Genomic DNA, 19,554 nt, shown 5'->3' with positions numbered 1-19,554 from the left:
AATTGAACTTTCTAACATGTTGACACTTAATATTCACTCTGATGCTTGCCGTATTTCACAAAGCTTTCTCCTCTTCAAATGTTTGAGCAGCTGCTGTGATCTCACTTCACAATAATTGATGGAAGACGGATTAGGAAATGTAAGGCTAGAAAATACAATCATCCTAATTCCATTTGATTTGTAGTATTTTTTCCGTTTCCCTGTTTACCTGGAGCCGCTCTTTTGAATCAGAATCACTTTATTGCCTTCAGTTCAGCAGCAGTTTGAAATCTTTCTGTAACACCCCTGCGGAGGTGTGAAGTACTCTGCTGATGTAAAAGTGAACATTCGTAGAGCGTACGGCTGCAGCGTTTATCCTACGCATGAATGGGTCGACAAGAACAAAAACCATGGGAGACAGCGTTGTGCTAAACTTGTCAAAGGAAACGCAGCTATTGATTTCTGATAAGGAATATATTAATTTACATGAGCACTTCGTTCATGGGAGACGGCAACGGGTTACAATAACCCATGTCGCTAGCATGGAACCCAGTGTCGCTAGCGTGGAACCCAGTGTCGCTAGCATGGAACCCAGTGTCGCTAGCGTGGACATTCGCTTCCACGCTAGCGACAAATAATATTTTAGCATTTTATCATTTCGGCATTATAACAGGCTAAAATCATAGCGCCATGTAGTGGCCTGCCATGAACACTACAACTGATGCCGTCGAAACTATTTCCCAATCATCTGAAAATACCTGCAGCTTCCAGTTAATGGTCTTGTGTACAGCCTCAGTTGCATCTGTTTCTTACTGTTTGCAATTTATAGATAAACATATCTTGCATACATAATGAGATGTTTTATTCGACGGAAGCAGAAAGAAGTCACTGTTTTCCAACAGAGTCCTGTAAACTGCTTTCTGCTGCTGGAGTTGAAAGCGACTGAGATTTCGGTATTCTCTGTGTCATTCCCTAATCAGGCCCACAACTCCCACCCACTCATTCCCTCTAAATAATTCAGCACAGCCGTTTTCCAGCCTCACGGATCTGGTGGCGAAGCGGAACGGGGGAAAAAAACCTGCTGCAGCTGCATGTCAGAAATAAACAGTTCTGCTTGGACCTTTATTTATTACAATCAGCTTCATGTCTGTGGTTTCGGTTAGTGTGACAAAGGAAATTCTTCTGAAACTACAGTAGATGGAAAATAAATGCTATAAATTGTCAGTTTAGTTTCTGGTCCAACAAGACATTACTGCTGAGCATTTCCAGTAGGAAACTTTTTCTGTGGTTCATAAATAAAAGTGACTCTTTCCAGAGGAATAGGATTAAAGCTCACGCTGTGTGTGTGAAATTTAAATACCTTTCAACACTGTGTGTGTGTGTGTGTGTGTGTGTAACAGAGAAACTGAGTTCAGTTTTTATTATCTTCAGAAATGTGTGTGTTGTTGATGCTTTCAGAATTTCCAAGTATAGTCTGGGTGTTTGGGAAATGGGTCTCCTTCTCTTAGAGCAGCGTTCTTATGATGGTCTATAAATGTTCTCTTAGTAATTTTATTTTAATTTTAGCCTTACTGCAATGTGGCAGTCTTTTAGCTGCCTGTCAGTGGATGGTTTTGGCCACTAGAGTGCAGCACACTCATCATGTTTAATATCCTTTCAGGCACTGTGACGTGATCTGTCTCATTTGACCTTCACTCAATACATAGTTAAGGAGGTCCTATTCAGCTTAAAGGGACAGTAACGTCCACTTTTAAGTGTTCAGGCTGGATCTGTTTAATTGGGAAATTTTTTGAAATCCATTTGATGTTTTTTAAGCACAGAGTACATTAACTATAAACTATTTAATGAAACCATTTTAACTCCTCACTAACTTCTTAATGTTTGTTAAACTTAAAATGCAAAATTTTGAGCTGATATTTAAGCGCCACGTTCCAATCCAGTTTGTTTATAAAGCACATTTAAAAACAACAAATAGTTGACCAAAGTGCTGTACATCAAATAGAACTACTTAATGAAGTGAAAACAGACCAAAACAAAAAGATGTTTCTGAGTCTTCACCAGTTGTTCAAATCAGCTCTGTTGCTCAAAATCCTTTACCTGCCTGAATCGTCACAGATCACAGTGGAACAAAGTTTTCATTACAGTATGGCTCTTATTTAAACACCATACCCGTGTTGACCTTTATTAATGTGTTAATGTCCTGATCGTATATGTGTCTAGTGTTTGATGTGCTGGTGCAGCTGGGCTGCTGAAAGCTGCTGGTGTTGCTCCCTCTAGCTGCAGCTTTTTGAGATTTGCTCCTGGTCTTCCTGTGAGACCCAGTGTTGTGCTGCACTGACACTCCTGTTTATGGATCAATACTGAAGCAGGGAGCTGACACAGTGAAAAGCAATATTCATAAATAATTAATGAGGCACCCTTTCACCTGGCTTTGTCTTCAAGTCCCGAGCAAGAAAAGAGCAAAACTCTGAAGATTCGGCCTCGGTTGTGTTTTGATGACGGATGAGCATACGCTTGTTTTATAGACCATTTCTGAAGATCAGAGCATTCTGTTTTAAAGGTGTGTTGTAATGAGATGATGATAGGCGACTGTTTAAAGGGAATGTCTGCCTGTGTGGTGTCTTCCATCAGGTTCTATGATAACATGGAGATTATAGTTGCACGTTGAGAGGTTGGCTTCGAGGGCAAACGGGCCGCACAAACGGTGAGGCACTTACAGCTGATGTGCAGATTGGTGCAGTATTCTTTTAACGACAGGGGGCGATATTCTTTAGAGGTGGAAAACTGGTTAAAACAGCTAAGAATGCCTGATGCTGCATATCTAAATTGGCTGTGTGGTAAAACTGACATATAGGATGAAGAACTGTTGTGTTTATGACTTTTAGGCAATCATAAACAACTAAAAATATGGCTTGCTTGTCCGTCATTTTCTGCGCTGAGTTTAAAAATCGCGACCAGGCGCCGCAACAGCAAGCGAGGCGAACGCACCTGAAGAGGGGCGCAAACCGGCACAGAGCACACTCACCCCGTCTCGCCCTTTCAACGCGTCAGCTGTAAACCTAAATTCAGATGAAGCCATCTTGTGATGCTGCACTCCACCTTTTATATTCGTAGCTTCTACTTTCAGTCACCCAGAGGATTAATTTATAGCGAAATAATAAACTAGAACTTATCTATTATCCACCTGGCAGAAGAATGCTGCTGCTTTAAGACAGTATTTTATCCAGAGAACAGATTTTGTTTTCTGGATGATTTTAGGATCTTCAGCATCACCATGAAGTTCAGATGTTGTTGATTTGTTGGAACTAGTTCATTTTAAGGAGCAATAATTAGTTTCTGTTCTAACATTGATTTTGTTCAGTTATAAATCCCTGTGTGTTTTCAGGAGGCCTCATTGGCCTTTCCCTCTGTAGCCTTTACTAGTCAGTTCTTAACTAGGTGTGTTCGTTCAGACAGCCTGCTGTTCAGAGTCAGCAGAGTTTATAAATTCAGATTAGAACAGGGCGATTACCTGAAGCTGCAGCATGCCACCCTTTTTAACAGAACTGGTGTTTTATAGCAGTTCAGCATCTGTCTGAACTGCAGCAGAATAAAGATAATATTTGTTCATTTTGAGATGGGGATGTTTTTTGTGGTATTTTGTTGAACAACTTCAAGGACTGTTGTGATAAAATGGCTTACCTGCTGCTTCAGTTGAAGAAGCAGTAAAATATAATTTCTCCAGACAGGTGTTGAGTGGAAACAAGGTTAACACCCCCCTGCTCCCTGAGTTAACTTTGAAACAATACAAACACATGCAACGGATAGCTATCTGTTATGAAATCACTGTATAAAAAGGCTAAATACATATTTATGTCACTGTTTGTGTTCTTTTTTTTACTCATGTTATTGAACTCCATTGTTGTGTGTGTCATCTTATTTTTGAAGTTGACCCTTGATATGATATTTAAGGTCAAGTTTTTATTTTATCTTCTTCCTACAGCCCAGTCTGTGTCTGCGCCGTCTCTCATTAGTTAGTCCAGGGTCTGTCTGCAGAGTCTACAGCTTCCCTGTTCCTTCAGTCTGATGGTGCAGTGCTCCCTCCCTCACCATCACATCCACCCCCCTTAATAGTGAAGTGCTGAGGTTATTTCTGGACATCTAGTTCCATCCGTCATTAGTTAGCATCATGCATCCTCTGCTTGCAGCAAGACACTAAAGATGACTCAAAGCACGAGTTATTGCCATAAGAGTATGGAGAGATTGATTTTTCTTTTAAAACATGAAATAGCCTAGATAAGTATGGAAAACAATGAGTATGAGAATATGTTCCATATTCCTTTTTTAGTATTGCATCCATCTGTCTGTTTGATTTTAATAGAAATATATGCTAAAAGTTGTGCATCAATCCACTTTTTTTTAAAACTTCTGATACCAATATCTGACCAATATCGATCTGATGCAAATAAACAGTGCCGAACTGATTTTAAACTTTTCATTTTTTAAAAACTCAGACATAAATAGACTGAATTACAAAGCTATTTAAACATCTCTGCATCAGGACAGCACAGTTGTAGCTTCAGAGGCTTCATCAAACATGTAAAAACAACTTTAATTTGTTCAGTCAGTTCAATTTGGATTAAAACAGCCATTATTCCCCCCTGCGTCCCTCCTTGTCCCAAACAGTTAATTTGACCCTTGAGAGTAATGAGGAGATTAATTTTGTGCATTTATATTTAAAACTTGAGTTTTAAATATGCATTTAAAACTCATGTTTAACTGGCATCTATTGAAAATGCATTTTGATATCTGATATACTGCCAGCATCAAAGCATGCGCGCTGTTAGCCACTTAATGACGCGGATGGATCTTAATTGCCACATTTCAGAGGATTTATTTTTTCGTCGCCTCTTGGTCTATTCCATCAGTGATGGACGTTGCTGCGTTATTAGGAATTTTTCAGCATCTCTCCCGTTAAGTGTTCTACACTGCATTCACACAGCGCTGACAGATTATTGCTGTATATCCCCCCCACCCCATTGTGGTATCCTCCCCTGCTTATCGGTCTCTGTAGTGCTCAGAGTGGTTTGGATCTCCTGCTGTATTCCATCCGTCCTTAATTAACGGAGCGTCCGGCTCAAATTTCACATGGAGAAAAGCACTTTTAAATCAGCGAGTTGGAGGAGTTGAGTCTGGGTGGTTTCCTGCTGCAGCCGGGGGGTAGCATCCCTCCCTGCACAGCGGTCGCAGGCAGCAGAGGGAGCGGATCGGGAGACTGCAGGGACTGGCGGCAGACTGCAGCCTGGAGAGTTAGTCTGACTACAGAGGAGGGGGCGTGTTGTGGATGGAGGAGAGTTTGTAACCGAGGAGGCGGGGAACAGCAGGAGACATGTGCTGCTCCAGGACCGTAGCCGAGCAGAGGTAGAGCCGAGGAGAACCAGGACCACCAGGGACTCTAGTTCTTCACCTGTTCTTTTTTACTTTGGACGGACCGTGAGCGCCGCCGTCCGTGCTATGAGCGTCTCTGAGTCGCCACCTGTGGATCAGAACCAGCCGGGTCCCACTCCAGCTCCGAGGAGGTTGCCTGGCGGCGGGACGCGGGCAGCAGCCGCGTCCCGCAGCCCGTCTTTCCCCCCGCCGCTGCGGTCCCTAACGCCGGCGCGGCCCGGCCCCCCATGAGCGGGTCCATGTGCGGTTGCAGCTGTGGCATCATCTCCTCCCTGATGAAGAGACTGGGCCGCTCGGCGTGCTGCTCGGACCTCCTCTCCTGCAGCCAGACCTCGGAGCAGCTGCAGCGCCTGGCTGCTGGCCGCCGGCCTCCAACCAAGGTAACCGCTGTCAGCGCCTCGCCGCCAAGCAGCCGGGGCTACGGCTCAAAGCAGGAAGTGGGAGTTTAAAAGGCCAGCGTCCGTTTTTTTTCCTCTCTTGTTTTCAGCCTGGAGAGCTGAGCTGAAATTGATTCTTTAATGGAAGCAGGTGATTTAAAGGCTGTCTGGCTGCCTTGACAACAGTGGACCTGCTTTCAGTTTGCCCATTTATTTAAATGGATGCCTTCAGTCTGTTTGTGGTTGACCATGGTTGCTGCTGCCCACCTAACCCCACTCCAGCTGAAGAAAAGCTTTTTCTAATAACATGCTGGATGTTTTAGAGTTGGTGCTGATCCTGGCGGTGCGTTCGAGGGTTCCCCGTTTTCTCTGCGATGGGTTGTTCACAGCCAGCAGCCACAGAGATGTTAGTTGTTTTCTGTCTTCCTGGCAGCTTGTCTGTTGCACTAGAAGGCCGGTTCTCTGCTTTCCAGGAAAATTCACAAAGGATGCTGATGAGTTGTTGCATAGCAACAACTTAAAGGAAAATAGATGAGGGACAGTTCTGGAGAAGAGCTGTTTATAGACATTAGTGTCACTCAGAGGTGGGCAGAGAACACAAAAATTATACTCAAGTAAGAGAAGCATCACTCCAACATATTTTCACTCAAATAACAATAAGTGTAGCTAGTTACTGCCCGGCTCTGGATGTTAGTGTCACTCAGAGGTGGGCAGTAAGAAAGACTACAAACAATTTACATTGTAACAGATAAATGTAAAGAAGTAACCATCCAAGAAATTACTCAAATAACAAAAACATGAAGTTAAGTCCAATTTCTCATACTTGAAAGACTAAAGTGGAAAAAAAAAAGAAATAAGTAACATGATTACAAAATAACAGGTTCAAGCAGCACTTCAAATCATTAAAACAATATGAAACTAATACAGTCTGTAACGCAAACATAATGAATGTTAGAACAGGGTGAAGTACTTAAACAGCAGGCTCAGCAGAGAGAAAATAACATTAGAAAAATAAACCTTGAAAGCCACTTCAGAATGTTAATATTGTCTACAGTGCACAGACGTGGTTTCAGTCTGAACATGGCAAGGTTATGAGCGAGTCAGCTGTTCAATCACAAGCAACACTCCACCAAATCAGGAAACCACTTAGTTGCAATGTTATTGTTAAAAATTGCCGTGGCGATGTTCGCTCTAATGGAGCCAGACTTTCCTCTCCTTTCCTCCACCCTTACATGACGCCTCCAGCTCCCTCCATCAGCTTTACTCAACATGGAGATCAGATGTGGGCCAGTCAGTCCATTTATCTGGCCTGATGTATGATCAAGATGCACAGAGACAGAATGCCTCACACGTAAAATGTAACATCTCACTACATATTATGTTCAAGAAGTCATTCGTGATTGATGAATTTCTCTGGCAGATACTTTGTTCAATAAATGGGATTAAGATTAGAGGCGAGAAGAGCCTGCATCAAGACAGTAACAGTTCTTTCAGCAATTATGAGCTGAAAGAACTGTGGCTGAAATATGAATGTATCTCATTTGTCTGTAAATGTATTTAATGTAAATACAGCAATTGCGAGATTATTATTTATTTATTTTTTTATAGACTGATTATCAGTATATCGACAGTTTTGTGCAGATTATTAATGGAAACACAGCTACTGACTGCTAATTGCCATCAGTTGATGGGTGTGTGTGTGTGTGTGTTTTGCATCTTGTCTGTTTCTGTGACAGTTGATGAAACCTAGCAGACTCTGCTCTCTTCACCTACCGTGATGTGCTGCTGTTTTTCAAACCTTCAGGGCTTTTAAAACTGTGAAAAAGGGCCTTTTGACTCGGCTCGTCTGAGACTGAAGTAGACTCTCTGTGCTGCAGTTTTCTTTTGAAACTGTAGTTGATGTCAAGTCAAGCAAACAAATTCACACAAGCACAGATTGCAGCACAGACAGGTTGTGACTTTTGTTAAGAGTTTGGAAACATAATGTTGTTTGATATAAAGAAATCATTTTTATATCAAGTCTCCAAACCCAAAGGGTTTAAAATTATTTCCTCTGATTAATGAAAAAGGTTATTTAATGACTAGTGTTAAAGTGAGATTATAGGACGCATCATAATTTTTTCCTAAAATATTCATTAGCATACTTTATTATAATGGTGTGTGAATCAGTGTGTTGTGCTTTTGATGTGGGAGTGGCTAATTCCTGGAAAGATTGGACATAGAAGTTTCTGATTAGTTTTTTGAGTGATATTTGGTTATATAGCATTGTGATAATGATAAATGCAACAATAAGAACTATTTCTTTTTTTTTTTTTGGTAGCTGTCTGCCTGTGACTGCATAACACAGCAACCATAATCCCACAAAATACAAATACTGCTCTAGAAAAACATTCCTGTTAGTAATGTTCTTATTTAGGACCGCAGTCAAGAGGGCTGGACAGTGTGGCTGAAAAACGTATCGCGATACAAGCATTCCATATCAGTCAATATCAATAATTATTTATTAGTTTTTTTTTGTTTTGTTTTAAATATCTGAAATCGTGGCAAACTGATGGTGCAACATTTCCTGTTTCATCTGCTTTTCTATCTACATCTTTATTATTTTACTTATAAGCAGTTATGAGGCACGGTGGCAAAACCTGAAACTGCTGCTGCGCAAGTTACTCAACAGGCTGTTGCTAGGTAACCAAGGAGTGACTGAGTTGGTGCCATGAACCAACTCAGTCACTCCTTCGTAGCTCAGCCATTAAAGGTTGAGTGACTAAAGTCTTTCTTTTTTCTCCCCACATCCCCCAGAATGCTTTGCAGTTCTGCGTTGGAGTTCAATAAAATTATTGAACATTCTACCAGATGCATATTGATAGAATATTTTCAAATGTCTTGGTATTTATTGATACTCTAATTGAACAAACTGTGGAGAAAGATCCTGACAATACAGACAATCTTTTTAAAACATAATTTAGAAATGATCGTGACAGCGATGCAGCAAAATCATTATCATGGTAAGAAATTAATCACAATAAATGATAAATGACATGATAAATATCCATTCCTACGATGAGCCAGGCTCTGTCTGACTGTAGCAGAGCATTGATCTCTCTGTTAGGATCAAAGCAGCTCTTCACTCTTCATGCTGCTCTCTGTTTGCCAGCTGATGTGTTCTCTCCTCACAGAAACACAGTGGGTATTTAATCTGCCTGTCTGTGACAGTAAAACAATCTAAACGGCTTTAAGATTCAATAAAAGAACAATTTGTGTCGTTTGTTCTAGCTGCTGTGTTATTTGAAGGCCAACGCTGGAATGCGCTTAGTGATCGATGTCAGACCTTAGTTGTGTTTGCCTGTTTCACAGCATGTTCATCTGCAGCAGCAACTAGGAAGCACAGTTCCAGCTGTGCGAAGGACCGGCTACAGAATCCTGGTCGTTCCAGTAAAAGGCGGAGAAATTTCAGCTATTCATAGTCTTCCTTTTCTAGGCGGTCCCGAGAGACGGGGCCGTGCAATCCGAGCTAGGTCTAATGCTTCCCACTACGCAGCAACAGCAGCAGCAGCAGCGGGTCTATCGGCCAGACAGGCAGAGAGGAGAGGCCTTTCAAAACTACCTGCGAGTCTCCCCTCAAGGTCGAAGCTTTTATTGTGAACTGGAGACGATAAAGGACGTCAGCATCCTTCCAATATTCATCCATTTTCTGGTGAAGTGGGTTGTGGGTAAACATTAGGTCTTAATTTGTCACAGTCTGGATTAGGTAGAGGTTTCCATACTGATTTAGACTCTCATAGACACTTTAACAACAATTACAATGGAACTAAATAACTTGATTCCTGTCACAGATAAGCAATCTGTTGAAGCTAAGGATGCAAGTTATGATTGAGTTAAACTAAAGTGGGTTGATCTTATTGATAAATTAGCAATTTATTGATGAGCAGCCATTTTCTTAAAAACTTGAGTTTTCCCTCAGAGGGCCGACTGTTTTGTCTTAACATAAATTTTCAAATTTTTAATATCATGAATTAAAAAGAAAACATTATTTTGTGTCTGCTGTATCAAATATTGACTGAATGAACCAGAAATTATAAATTGTCATAGTTATAAAGTAAAAAAACAAAAACCTCTTAGGTTGCTGAATAGAAAAGTAAAAGATGAAAGGTATAAAATATTCTAAGCACTATATGTCTCTGTTCCCCATGAACACAAAGATATTCTGTTAGACGGAATGTTAAAACTTAGCTCTGAAGTTAACTCACGACAACCTTGATTATTGACATGCATTTTTTTTCCCCAGTGATGTTACATTTTTTCCCCTCCTCGTTTCTGTCATGTTATCCTTGCTTTTGTAGCACATCATACATTTTTGGTTGAGAAGTTAATGCTGCTCCTTCTTGCAGCTTGGTTGATTGAGCGCTATTAACTGAAGTTGGTAACTTAAAGAGCTTGAATGTTTATATTTCAAAACAGAACAGCAAAAAGCGCAGTTATGTTCCCACAACGGACTCTGGTTGGACCGTTTCTTTTTACCCTTTTCTGCCCTTTACCTTTTTTGTCTCAGCTGAAGCAAAGATGGCTTCAGCTGATACAGAAGCCATCTTTGCTTCTGTATCAGCTGGCTGTGCCTCTTAAGGACGACAAGTAGCGCCCTCTGCTGGATGGGATCCAAACTACAACACTAATCGACAGTCGAAGGATAAGCGGACGTTATTAGTCAATCAAATGGAACAGATTTTAATCTATTAAACCATTAATCGACAGTTAATTGTAAATGATTTAATTGTTTGCATCCCCCAATTGAAGCCTGGCTTCCACAGACTTGTGTTTTAAAGAAATTAAAGTTTAAAATGCAGGATTTCATTATCTGTAATATTGCAGCAGCCTTGGGGAGAAGAATTTGGAATGATCTTTGAACCCCACTCATTCCCTCTCTGAACTGTTTATGTGGAGTTTATCCAACGTTAACCCACTCTGTGTGTTTCCTGCAGAATGCCAAGCCCTTCCCCTCCTCAGACAGCCTAGCGAAGGTCCAGGAGGTAGCAAGCTGGCTTTTGGAAATGAACCAGGATCTGCTGTCGGGGGGCAGCAGCAGCAGGCGCAGTCGGGGCCTCGGGGGTCAGGCCGTGCGAGGTAACGCCTCCTCCACCACCCGGGCACCACAGCAGGCGGCCGAGGACGATGAGGACGAGCACGTTAACCGAGTGGTGGAGGAAGAGGAGCTGCGGCAGAGGGTGAGGCCTCAGCAGACGCAACCTCAAAAATAGGGACGAACACTTTCTCATGAGAATGTTGTCTGTTTTTTTCCCCCTCTTCTTCTCTGGTCCCAATCAGCCGGAGGCGTCGCTGGCTGACGGCGAGCGGGAGGAGCCATGGGCGCCTGGCGAGTCCGGAGCCAGCAACGGCCCTCATGGTGAGGGGGGGGAGGGCCGAGGAGGGCCGCTGAGCGAAGTCACCGGGGACGGCAAGGGAAGCCGGTGGCAGTGGGGCACGGACCAGCAGAGGCAGCTCCAAGGACAGCGCCCCCTGGAGGAGGACGAGGAGGAGGAGGAGGAAGAGGAGGAGAACAACAACAGCAGCAGTCACCAAGAGGAGGAAGACACAGAGGGAAGGACAGAGAGAGGGGAGGAGCATGGGAGGGAGGAGGGAGAAGAAGAGGAGGAGGAAGAAGAGGAGGATGATGAGGAGATGGACCAAGACAGCGATGAGTTTGAACATTCAGCGGAGAGTGGGAAAGAGGAGGAGGAAGAGGAGGGGGGAGAGGGAGAGGAAGGGCTGCGCTCCCCCTCCCTCAGGAACAGCGTGTCTGTCCCCAGTAGGAATCAGGAGATGGGATGTCCACACCAAAGTTCTTCCAGCAAGAAGGTAAGCTGCTACTGCTGCTGGTTCTGTCCTGCTGCTCTGCAGACCAGAGCCCCCCTGTGGAGTCAGCGGGGACGTCCCAGAGTTTATCTTGGCACCACAACCTGCTCAGCTGCAGAAACACTCAGGTCAGCGCCACAGGCTGCTGCCTGCTCAGCTGTGAACTTGGTCAGAGTCTGGAACAGTGGCAGTAGCCCAGGGCCAAAAATTTTTTGTGGGGGGGGGACACAATTTTTTTTTGTTTGTTTTTAGTGAATGCGTGTTTTGCAGTACAATAAATCATTAATAATATATAATCATTAATGATTTTGACACGTGATCGATATCAATAGGTAATACATCTTATAGAATTTTCAGTATACAGAATAATCATTGAACTCTAAACCAGAACCGCACAGCATTCTGGTGGACGTAGGCACAGAAAAGGTGATAGTCGATCAACCTCTCATGGTGAGCTAAGCAAGATGGTAGCATCAACAAAGTTTCAGGTTTCATCACTGTGACTCATAACTGCTTAAAACTAAAAAAACATTAGGACTGAGTCAAAACTGGATAAAACAGGAAAGGTCTGAAACCACCAGTTTGGCAGGATTTCAATACTTAAAACCAAAGACAAGGGATAAATTATTGACATTGATTGATATGAAATTGATTAAATTGATATTACATTTTTAGCCATATTGTCCAGCCCTTATTGTACTTTATATAGCAGGTACAGACCCTTATCTGGTGAGTTGTAATAATATTTGGGGATTTTTATGAATATAAACAACACTCAGTTTTGAAAATGATGAAGGTATAGTCATTTTTTTGGGGGGGGGTATTGCATGTTAATGACCAAGAAATGAATTAAACCAACCGTCATCAGTTCAGAACTAATTAATTATAGAACTAATTATTAATATCCTATAATCTGCATTAATGATTTTTCTCTAGTGGATAGAGTCCAGGGACTCATATCCTTTTAAACCTGGCCCAGCATGGATCTCCAGCTCCATCTAGTGGACTATTGCTGCCTTCACGCTGCAAGCATTAGGAATCACTCTGAATGAGAAAAAGAACTAAAATGTCCACTTTGATTGGGCATGTGCGGTATTTGTTTAAGGTGTTTAATGTCCCTGCTGGGACAAAGCTTAAGGTGGACTGGAGGAGTTGATCAGGATCCTCCAGGCTGGAACAAACTTTTCTCTGCAAGGATGCCCACACATCCTTAAAAAGTCTTAAAGTCACTTGAGAAAAAGTAAGTTTGTGCCTTTAATATATAAATCACAGGTCTTAAATTTTGTCTTGACATGACTGTTTAGTTTTGTAAAATATTAGAATTTTTAAAATTTCTGTACCTTTTAGAGTAATTTTTTACTATATATATATATATATATATATATATATATATATATATATATATATATATATATATATATATATATATATATATATATATATATATATATATATATATACATATGTTATTGCAGCATTTTCTGTCAGGTAATAGTTTAAGTTATCTCTTCTAAGTGTTCTTTAACTCAAGACAGTTGAGGCAACAATGCCGGTAGCCTCAACTACTTACCGCTAAGTAACTAGCTAGTTATTAGCTATCATGGGTCCTAGCTAGCTAGGTAACTAGCTAGCATAGGTACGTGGAAACTTATTGCCTGTCAATTGGACGAGGTCTTAAAATTATTATTATTTTTTTTATTAAACATTTTAAATTTAGAAAATTGATTTGGCAATAAACATCCCCCCATACTGAACGTGCAACCCCTGCTGCCCACTAGTACATGGGAGAATGCAGGAAAATATCAAACTCTCAACCTTTCTGGCCTCACAAGCAACTTGCTAAGTGTTTCTGTCCTTCCAACTTCTCTCTGTTTTTTTGGTACTTAAAGCGTACCTTTGGTTTTCCACATAATATTTATTACTTTTATTTGTTTGGTTGATAGAAAAATGTCTAAAAGAAGGGATATATTTGGTTAGTGGGGTATTTTTGTCTGCAGTTGGGTGGTATTATGCCCATATTTGACACCAGAGGGCGACATTGGTTCATTAGATTTTTGCGAATTTTATTGAGTTTTATTTTTGTTGCTAGATCCATGTTATTGGTTTTCCTGATAAAATAAAAAGCATTGCTTCATATTAAAGCACAGTAATAAATGCAGTTTGCATTGTCCATCAGGGCATGGTTGTAGTTAAAGGTTAGGACTTTATTTTCTTGACTTTGAGTACAACTCAAGTGTTTTCTTACCTTCACTTTCCTCTTGAAACTGGTGCTTATTTCACTACAACTAGCCTGGTGGGGGCGCAAGTAAAACCTGGTGGTCCACCAGGCTGGTAATAGGCTGAGGGAAACCAGTCATCTCTGTGGTTTCTCCATCAACTCATTTCAACCTAAAATGTGAAAGAAATGGTTCAACGACAAGGCACGAGAACTCAAGTTGTGCACAAGAGTCTGTTAGCATATTCTGGGTTATCGAGTTACAGCAGGGAATAGTGCGAGAGCAGAAGAGAGTTTCAGTCTCTGGTTACCTGTGCTGCATACTGACCTTAAAGAACAACACCACTCTACTTCTGCTCCACTTCTCCCCAGTAAACGTCTTCTTTCGTGAATATTTTTACCGGTAAAGTTCTTGTGTTCAGACTGAGTGAAGAAGAAGCTGTGCTTTTCTTTGTGTTTTAGCGTGATGTTCTTCTGCAGCTTTAAATAATGGGCGTTCTTGCTCAGGTGCCCGTGTTGCTCAGAATAACCTTGAACTACTGATATCTGCTGCTGAAGCCTGACCAGCCTTCCTCAGCACCTTCCCACAGAGATCCTAAACTCCTAACAAACCCCTAACGTCTTCTCTGCGGCCGACTCGTGAGGTTCAGATGAGGGTTTGTTGTCTGCTGTCTGTTTAGGAACTGAGCCCCTGTGATATCCAGTGACTTGAGTCTCCAGGTTGAAGGGGTCAGAGTGGTGACAGAATGACCCTGGTAAAAAATCACCCCGATCACACGTGTGCTGTGTCAGACGAGTCCTGGTGCACATTCCAGCACCCAGGGGTCATGAGAGCTGGGTCTGACTGGGCCCATCCTCTTTTCAGACTCTGACATCAGCTGCTGTGCTTTGCTAAGCTGACACTCTGACCTCACAGACTACTTTAAAGACTGCCAGGCAGACGGCCGGACGAGTTTCTGATCTGGTCGAAGCTCAACAAGCGCCGCGTTGAGATATCTGGAAGATACCAAGAGGAGCTGGGAAAGGTTTTAGAGCTTCTTCCCTTTCTTTCTGGACATGATCCACTAGAAGGCTTGCGTATTTTCTGCAATGCTGCGGCATTGCCCCATTCCCCGTTTCTCGTCGTCGGGTGCTCGGGCAAAGATGCCAAATGCTGCCTCTGAGAAGGAGAAGGCTGTACGTGTCCCGCAGGAGAGCCAGGCCCTGGACCTGCCAGACCCCAAGGACGTCGCCTCCAAATCGTTACCGCCCCAGAAAGTGCTCAAGATCTTTAGCATCAATATCATCGCGCAAGGTCTACCGTTCTGTCGCAGACGGGTGAGTGGCGTCCGTCACCAGAGAGAAATGCACTTTGGTTTCAGTTTAATCGCTGATCCTGAAATATCAGAGATCACTGCAGAGGCCAGAGCTCACTCACAGGCAGACTCAAAATGTCTGCCGAATAACTACACGGTTAATAACTACAGAGATCTGCTGAATAATACTGAACAACTGCAGATGTTTACTGAATAACGGTGAATAACGGCATATAACTGTTAAGTAACCACTGATTTGCTGAATAACTACATAAATCTGCTGAACTCTATTCAACACATTCTCTTGACCACATCTTAGCAAAATATAATTATCTCTTTTCCTCACAGGGATTGATAAATACTTATCTGACAAACATTTTTGCTAAATTTGAGACAAAGCTACCAAAGTATTTCAGTACTAGTCATGATTTATAATTTTAAAATAATTAGGATGTGAACAGCAGCTTGAGTTGTATCAGGATTATGGTGCTGAATGTGGTAGGACATAGATTTGTCTTTTTGTCCGTTGTTTCCGTTTCCCATTTACGGTCTGCTCTCTGTGGCTCCGCCTCCAGCAGATGACGACCATGTAGCAGAAAGGACTGGGCCTATTTTAGTCTACTTTAACATTCCTGCTGAATTCAGTCAGCTTGATGTTCATCTAGATTAATGCACAGTGATTCATAGAGATGTCACAAGACACCCGTCTGATGTAAAAACTGGTTATAATGTGTGCATCGGCTGCATGTGACGCTGAGTGATATGAAACTATATATTAATTTGACCAATTTGCACATTTCAGAAGACTTGACTGCATATTTGATTAAGTTGGTTCAGTTGCCAGACAGGTCTATAGTTATCAATTTTTTTTGTCCATTCGATGTTAAGTTCTCAAGTCCTGAACGCGTTAAAGACATCGAGAGTTGCAACTTTACACCTGAGCTGCTGTTTCCATTTTAAGATCCTAGTTTACTGCTGCTGAAGGACCTCTACATTCCCTCCGCCCCGTGTGCTTTATCAGTGAAATAATGTGAGCAGTCGAACTCATTTGTGTAACTCTAGAAATTGCTTCGAGGATAAAACCAACTCCCATTCCTAGTTTTATTCTTTCTTCTTCAAGAACAAACATGTGCGCAATCAATATAACTTTTTTATTTGTCACAAATCTTTGAACACAACTGTGAAAAATATCAGGGTAAAACAAGAAGTATTTAATTATAAAGGATTGAGATTAGGTTCAAAGCAGTCATAATCATTTCTGCAAGATGCGTGCATATTTTACGTGTCAGTAGTAGATATGGGGCTGAGATGCTTAGACTTACCATAAATGGCGGGAACGTTGTGACAAAGTAGGAAGTTCAGAACAAAACTGAGGTAATAATAGTCGCCATTAATTTCTCACTATTCAGCAAAAGTCCTGCTGATGATCGAACTACCCTGATGGTTAGTAGCCTCAGCACACATGGATCAGAATGGCTTTAAGTCCACTCAACAGAGTTTCATAGAAAGTAAAAGTTGTTTCCATGTGTTTGTATCACTGGCTGCATTTCCATTGATCATATACTTATGCAATTTGACATTTTGAAAATAAATTTGCTTAATAGAAACATGCCAGTTTTAGAAAAAAATAATTGTTTGATTAGAAAAACCCTTTTTCAATAAAAAAAAAGTTTTGTTTGTTTTAAAATTGGCTTGTTTTGCAACACTGCATTGGAAACACTTATTACATGATCAACAACCGGAAACCGCCGCTGGCGCAAACCATGAAGAAGAATACAGGAAGTAGTTGGAGGATCATTGCTCAGTGAGCTTTCTCTTGACTTATTTCATGGAAATGTAGCAATTGCAAAATAGTTTTTGATATTAGTGTAATGGTGACAAAGCTTTGCGTACATATTGTAGTGTGATTACAGCTAATGAGAGAAAAGCATTGATTCCTCCATGTCTTAGCTGCCATGTTGCCTTGTGGTCCTCCTGATCCGTTTCCATTTCCTTTTGGTCAACCAGTAAGTGACCCGGTTCATCCTCATGTAACTTACCATTGCATATCTGTTCAGTTCTCCTGACAGTTAATCATTTTCATTAAGTATCGAGAGAAATCTCACATGTAATTCAGTTTATTCAGTCAATTTAATTGTTGTGCATTTACTACTACACCCCTTCTCCTTTAGTTGTACTTCTGATCCCAGAGGAGCCAGTTAACCCAAATTCAAACATTCAAACATAACTCATGCTCAGACTTTTCTATTTTAGTCAGCATGTGAATGCTGGTTAATGGGCAGAGTTTCACTCTGATGACAGAACAGCCATGCAGACTGGGTGTGGTCTTCGACTGGAACCAAACCCAGCCGAATGACCAGGCATCCAGTCAAAGTAAGAGTAGTTGCTCTGTGCACGTTGTGGGGTAAACTAAGTCATGGTGGTTCATGGAGTTCCTGGCCCTTGTCTCCTCTGTGGCCTCTGCTGTGTATAGCTGTCAATAAATAGCTTCACAGGGAACTTCCAATGGCTCCCTCTGGTATAATTTAACTAAATTAGCCTGAAATCATATCTTGAGAACAAATGGCTGATAGCAAAACACAGTTTTAATCTTCGTCCTTTCGTTTCAGTGTTTTCATTAGTTCTGATGCAAAGTATTTACTTCAGCAGTTCTCCTTTTTCTTTTTATGTAGTTTGTCTTTTGGCATTGAAAATGCATGAAAGAACCCCAAAACTTTCAGTCATTAAACACAAACTCAGAGCAACAGAGTTGCAGCTTAAAGCAGCAATTAGCTTAGACTCCTGCTATCATGATGGTTTGCTAATCATATTTTCCACTCTTGGTATTTACACAACAAAACGTATCCAGACGTATTTTGTCAGTACTTCTTACAGTTTGAAGAGTCAACATCAGGGTTTCAGAGCCTTTAAAATGCATCTGAAACATTACGCATGATGACCAAACTATATTAATAAACATTTTACTGTCATTAGGGTCATTAGGGTTGTTTTCACAAGCTTGTGCTGAAATGCATCCAACTTTCCCTTCTGACTGTCTCTAGTTTTTCTTCACACCTGAAACCTGCGCAGCGCAAAGTATCCAGCTTCACAACCTGACAGACAGACAGACAGACAGACAGACACTGCCGATGTTGCTTTTTTTGAAATAAGTACATTTTAATGTTTCATGTTACTTAACTTTATTTCAAACTCTTAATAGGTTTAGTATAATTTAACAACTATTGACTACATAAGTAAAATGCTTTACACTGTTTTAATGTAAAAAAGCCCAAGAAAAGTCCATTCTGAAGTTTGTAGCGTCTTTTATTTAGCCACGGCTGTTCGCTACAATCAGCTACACGTAGAGGAAATCCTGGACATCCTGCTGACCAATCAAACAAACAGTTTAAAAATTCTGTCCATCATCAAATAGAAACGTATGTATTTGTAAAATATCTCAAACTTTTGCTTTTATGAAACTAGAACTTCTATATTTGGTTTAAAAATATGAAATTTTTAATCTTACGCTTTTATTTTAGCTAAACTATAATTTAAAATCCTGAAGCTTTTTTCAAGTGATCTAATTTGAGGTTAAGTCATCTAAGACTTGGATTCCATGATTCAAACCAGCCGTTCATTAAAACAGAGGTCCTCTTCTCCGGGTTAAAGAGCTACAGAGAGAATTCCCACTATGTCTGAACTTCCGGAAACAGGAATGTAGCTCCAGCTGTTGAAGGAAATGGCTGCCATGATATAGATCCTTAATGACTGGAGGTGCCACTTTACCACGCCCCGGCTCCCCGAGCTACAGGCCTGTCGGGTAAGGCAATCTGGACGTGCCCACTGCAGCTGTGTCTGCGTCTAGAGCCATCAGCAGAATGCATCTGCCATGTGAGCAGGTGTTGTGGGTGTGCTGGAGCTTTCTTTAGCCGCTTCCTCTCAGTGTCTGGTTCCCTACAAGAGAGAGTTCAGCAGCTCCAGACCTCCACCTGGATGGTTAAATTGGCTGACAGGCCAAAGAGGTCACTCAGCCGTCTGATTCAGCTGCGTTGGAGCAGCAGAGTGGAGTTGCTGACCTCTGACTTGGGCATTTCTCTCACACCAACGTGGTTTGATCTAACCCATCCCACTGTTGCTGTGGTGCCATATTTAAGGTCGCGCGTTCAAAATGTGTCCAATGCTTTCAATGCAGATGTTTAACATTTTGCTCTACACCTAGCGTTTCACGCATCAGGTGCATCTGGTTTACATGTAAAGTCTGTATGGAGGCATGTGGAGGACAAGTCAGACACGTCAAAATCACCTCAGCCATTGTTTTCAGTGGTCGGCCTATTTGTCGGACAAGTCAAACGATCAGAATGCTTCAAATCGCTCCTCACTAGATGACGGCCCTGGACGTGCCTCCACATAGACTTTGAATGTAAACCAGACGCTATCA

At 41.6% G+C, this 19,554-nt stretch overlaps 1 protein-coding gene across 3 annotated transcripts in view; it reads left to right on the top strand.

The window, feature by feature from the left end:
- Positions 1-19,554, top strand: part of fbxw7 (F-box and WD repeat domain containing 7) — a 97,744-nt gene that overhangs the window by 16,978 nt on the left and 61,212 nt on the right. For 2 of the 3 annotated variants that reach the window (XM_044115708.1, XM_044115709.1), the window contains exons 2-3: positions 10,757-10,999; positions 11,100-11,630. In XM_044115708.1, the coding sequence (XP_043971643.1) occupies positions 10,826-10,999; positions 11,100-11,630 (705 nt within the window). In that variant the 5' untranslated portion in view covers positions 10,757-10,825. Of the gene's footprint in view, positions 1-10,756; positions 11,000-11,099; positions 11,631-14,754; positions 15,160-19,554 lie in introns of those variants that run through there. The other variant, XM_044115710.1, reaches the window with a different exon arrangement.

Source organism: Gambusia affinis, linkage group LG04, assembly GCF_019740435.1.
Source record: "Gambusia affinis linkage group LG04, SWU_Gaff_1.0, whole genome shotgun sequence".
Classification (NCBI taxonomy): Eukaryota; Metazoa; Chordata; class Actinopteri; order Cyprinodontiformes; family Poeciliidae; genus Gambusia; species Gambusia affinis.
Note: the sequence above shows the minus strand (reverse complement) of the source record. Positions and strands in the feature narration are given on the sequence as shown.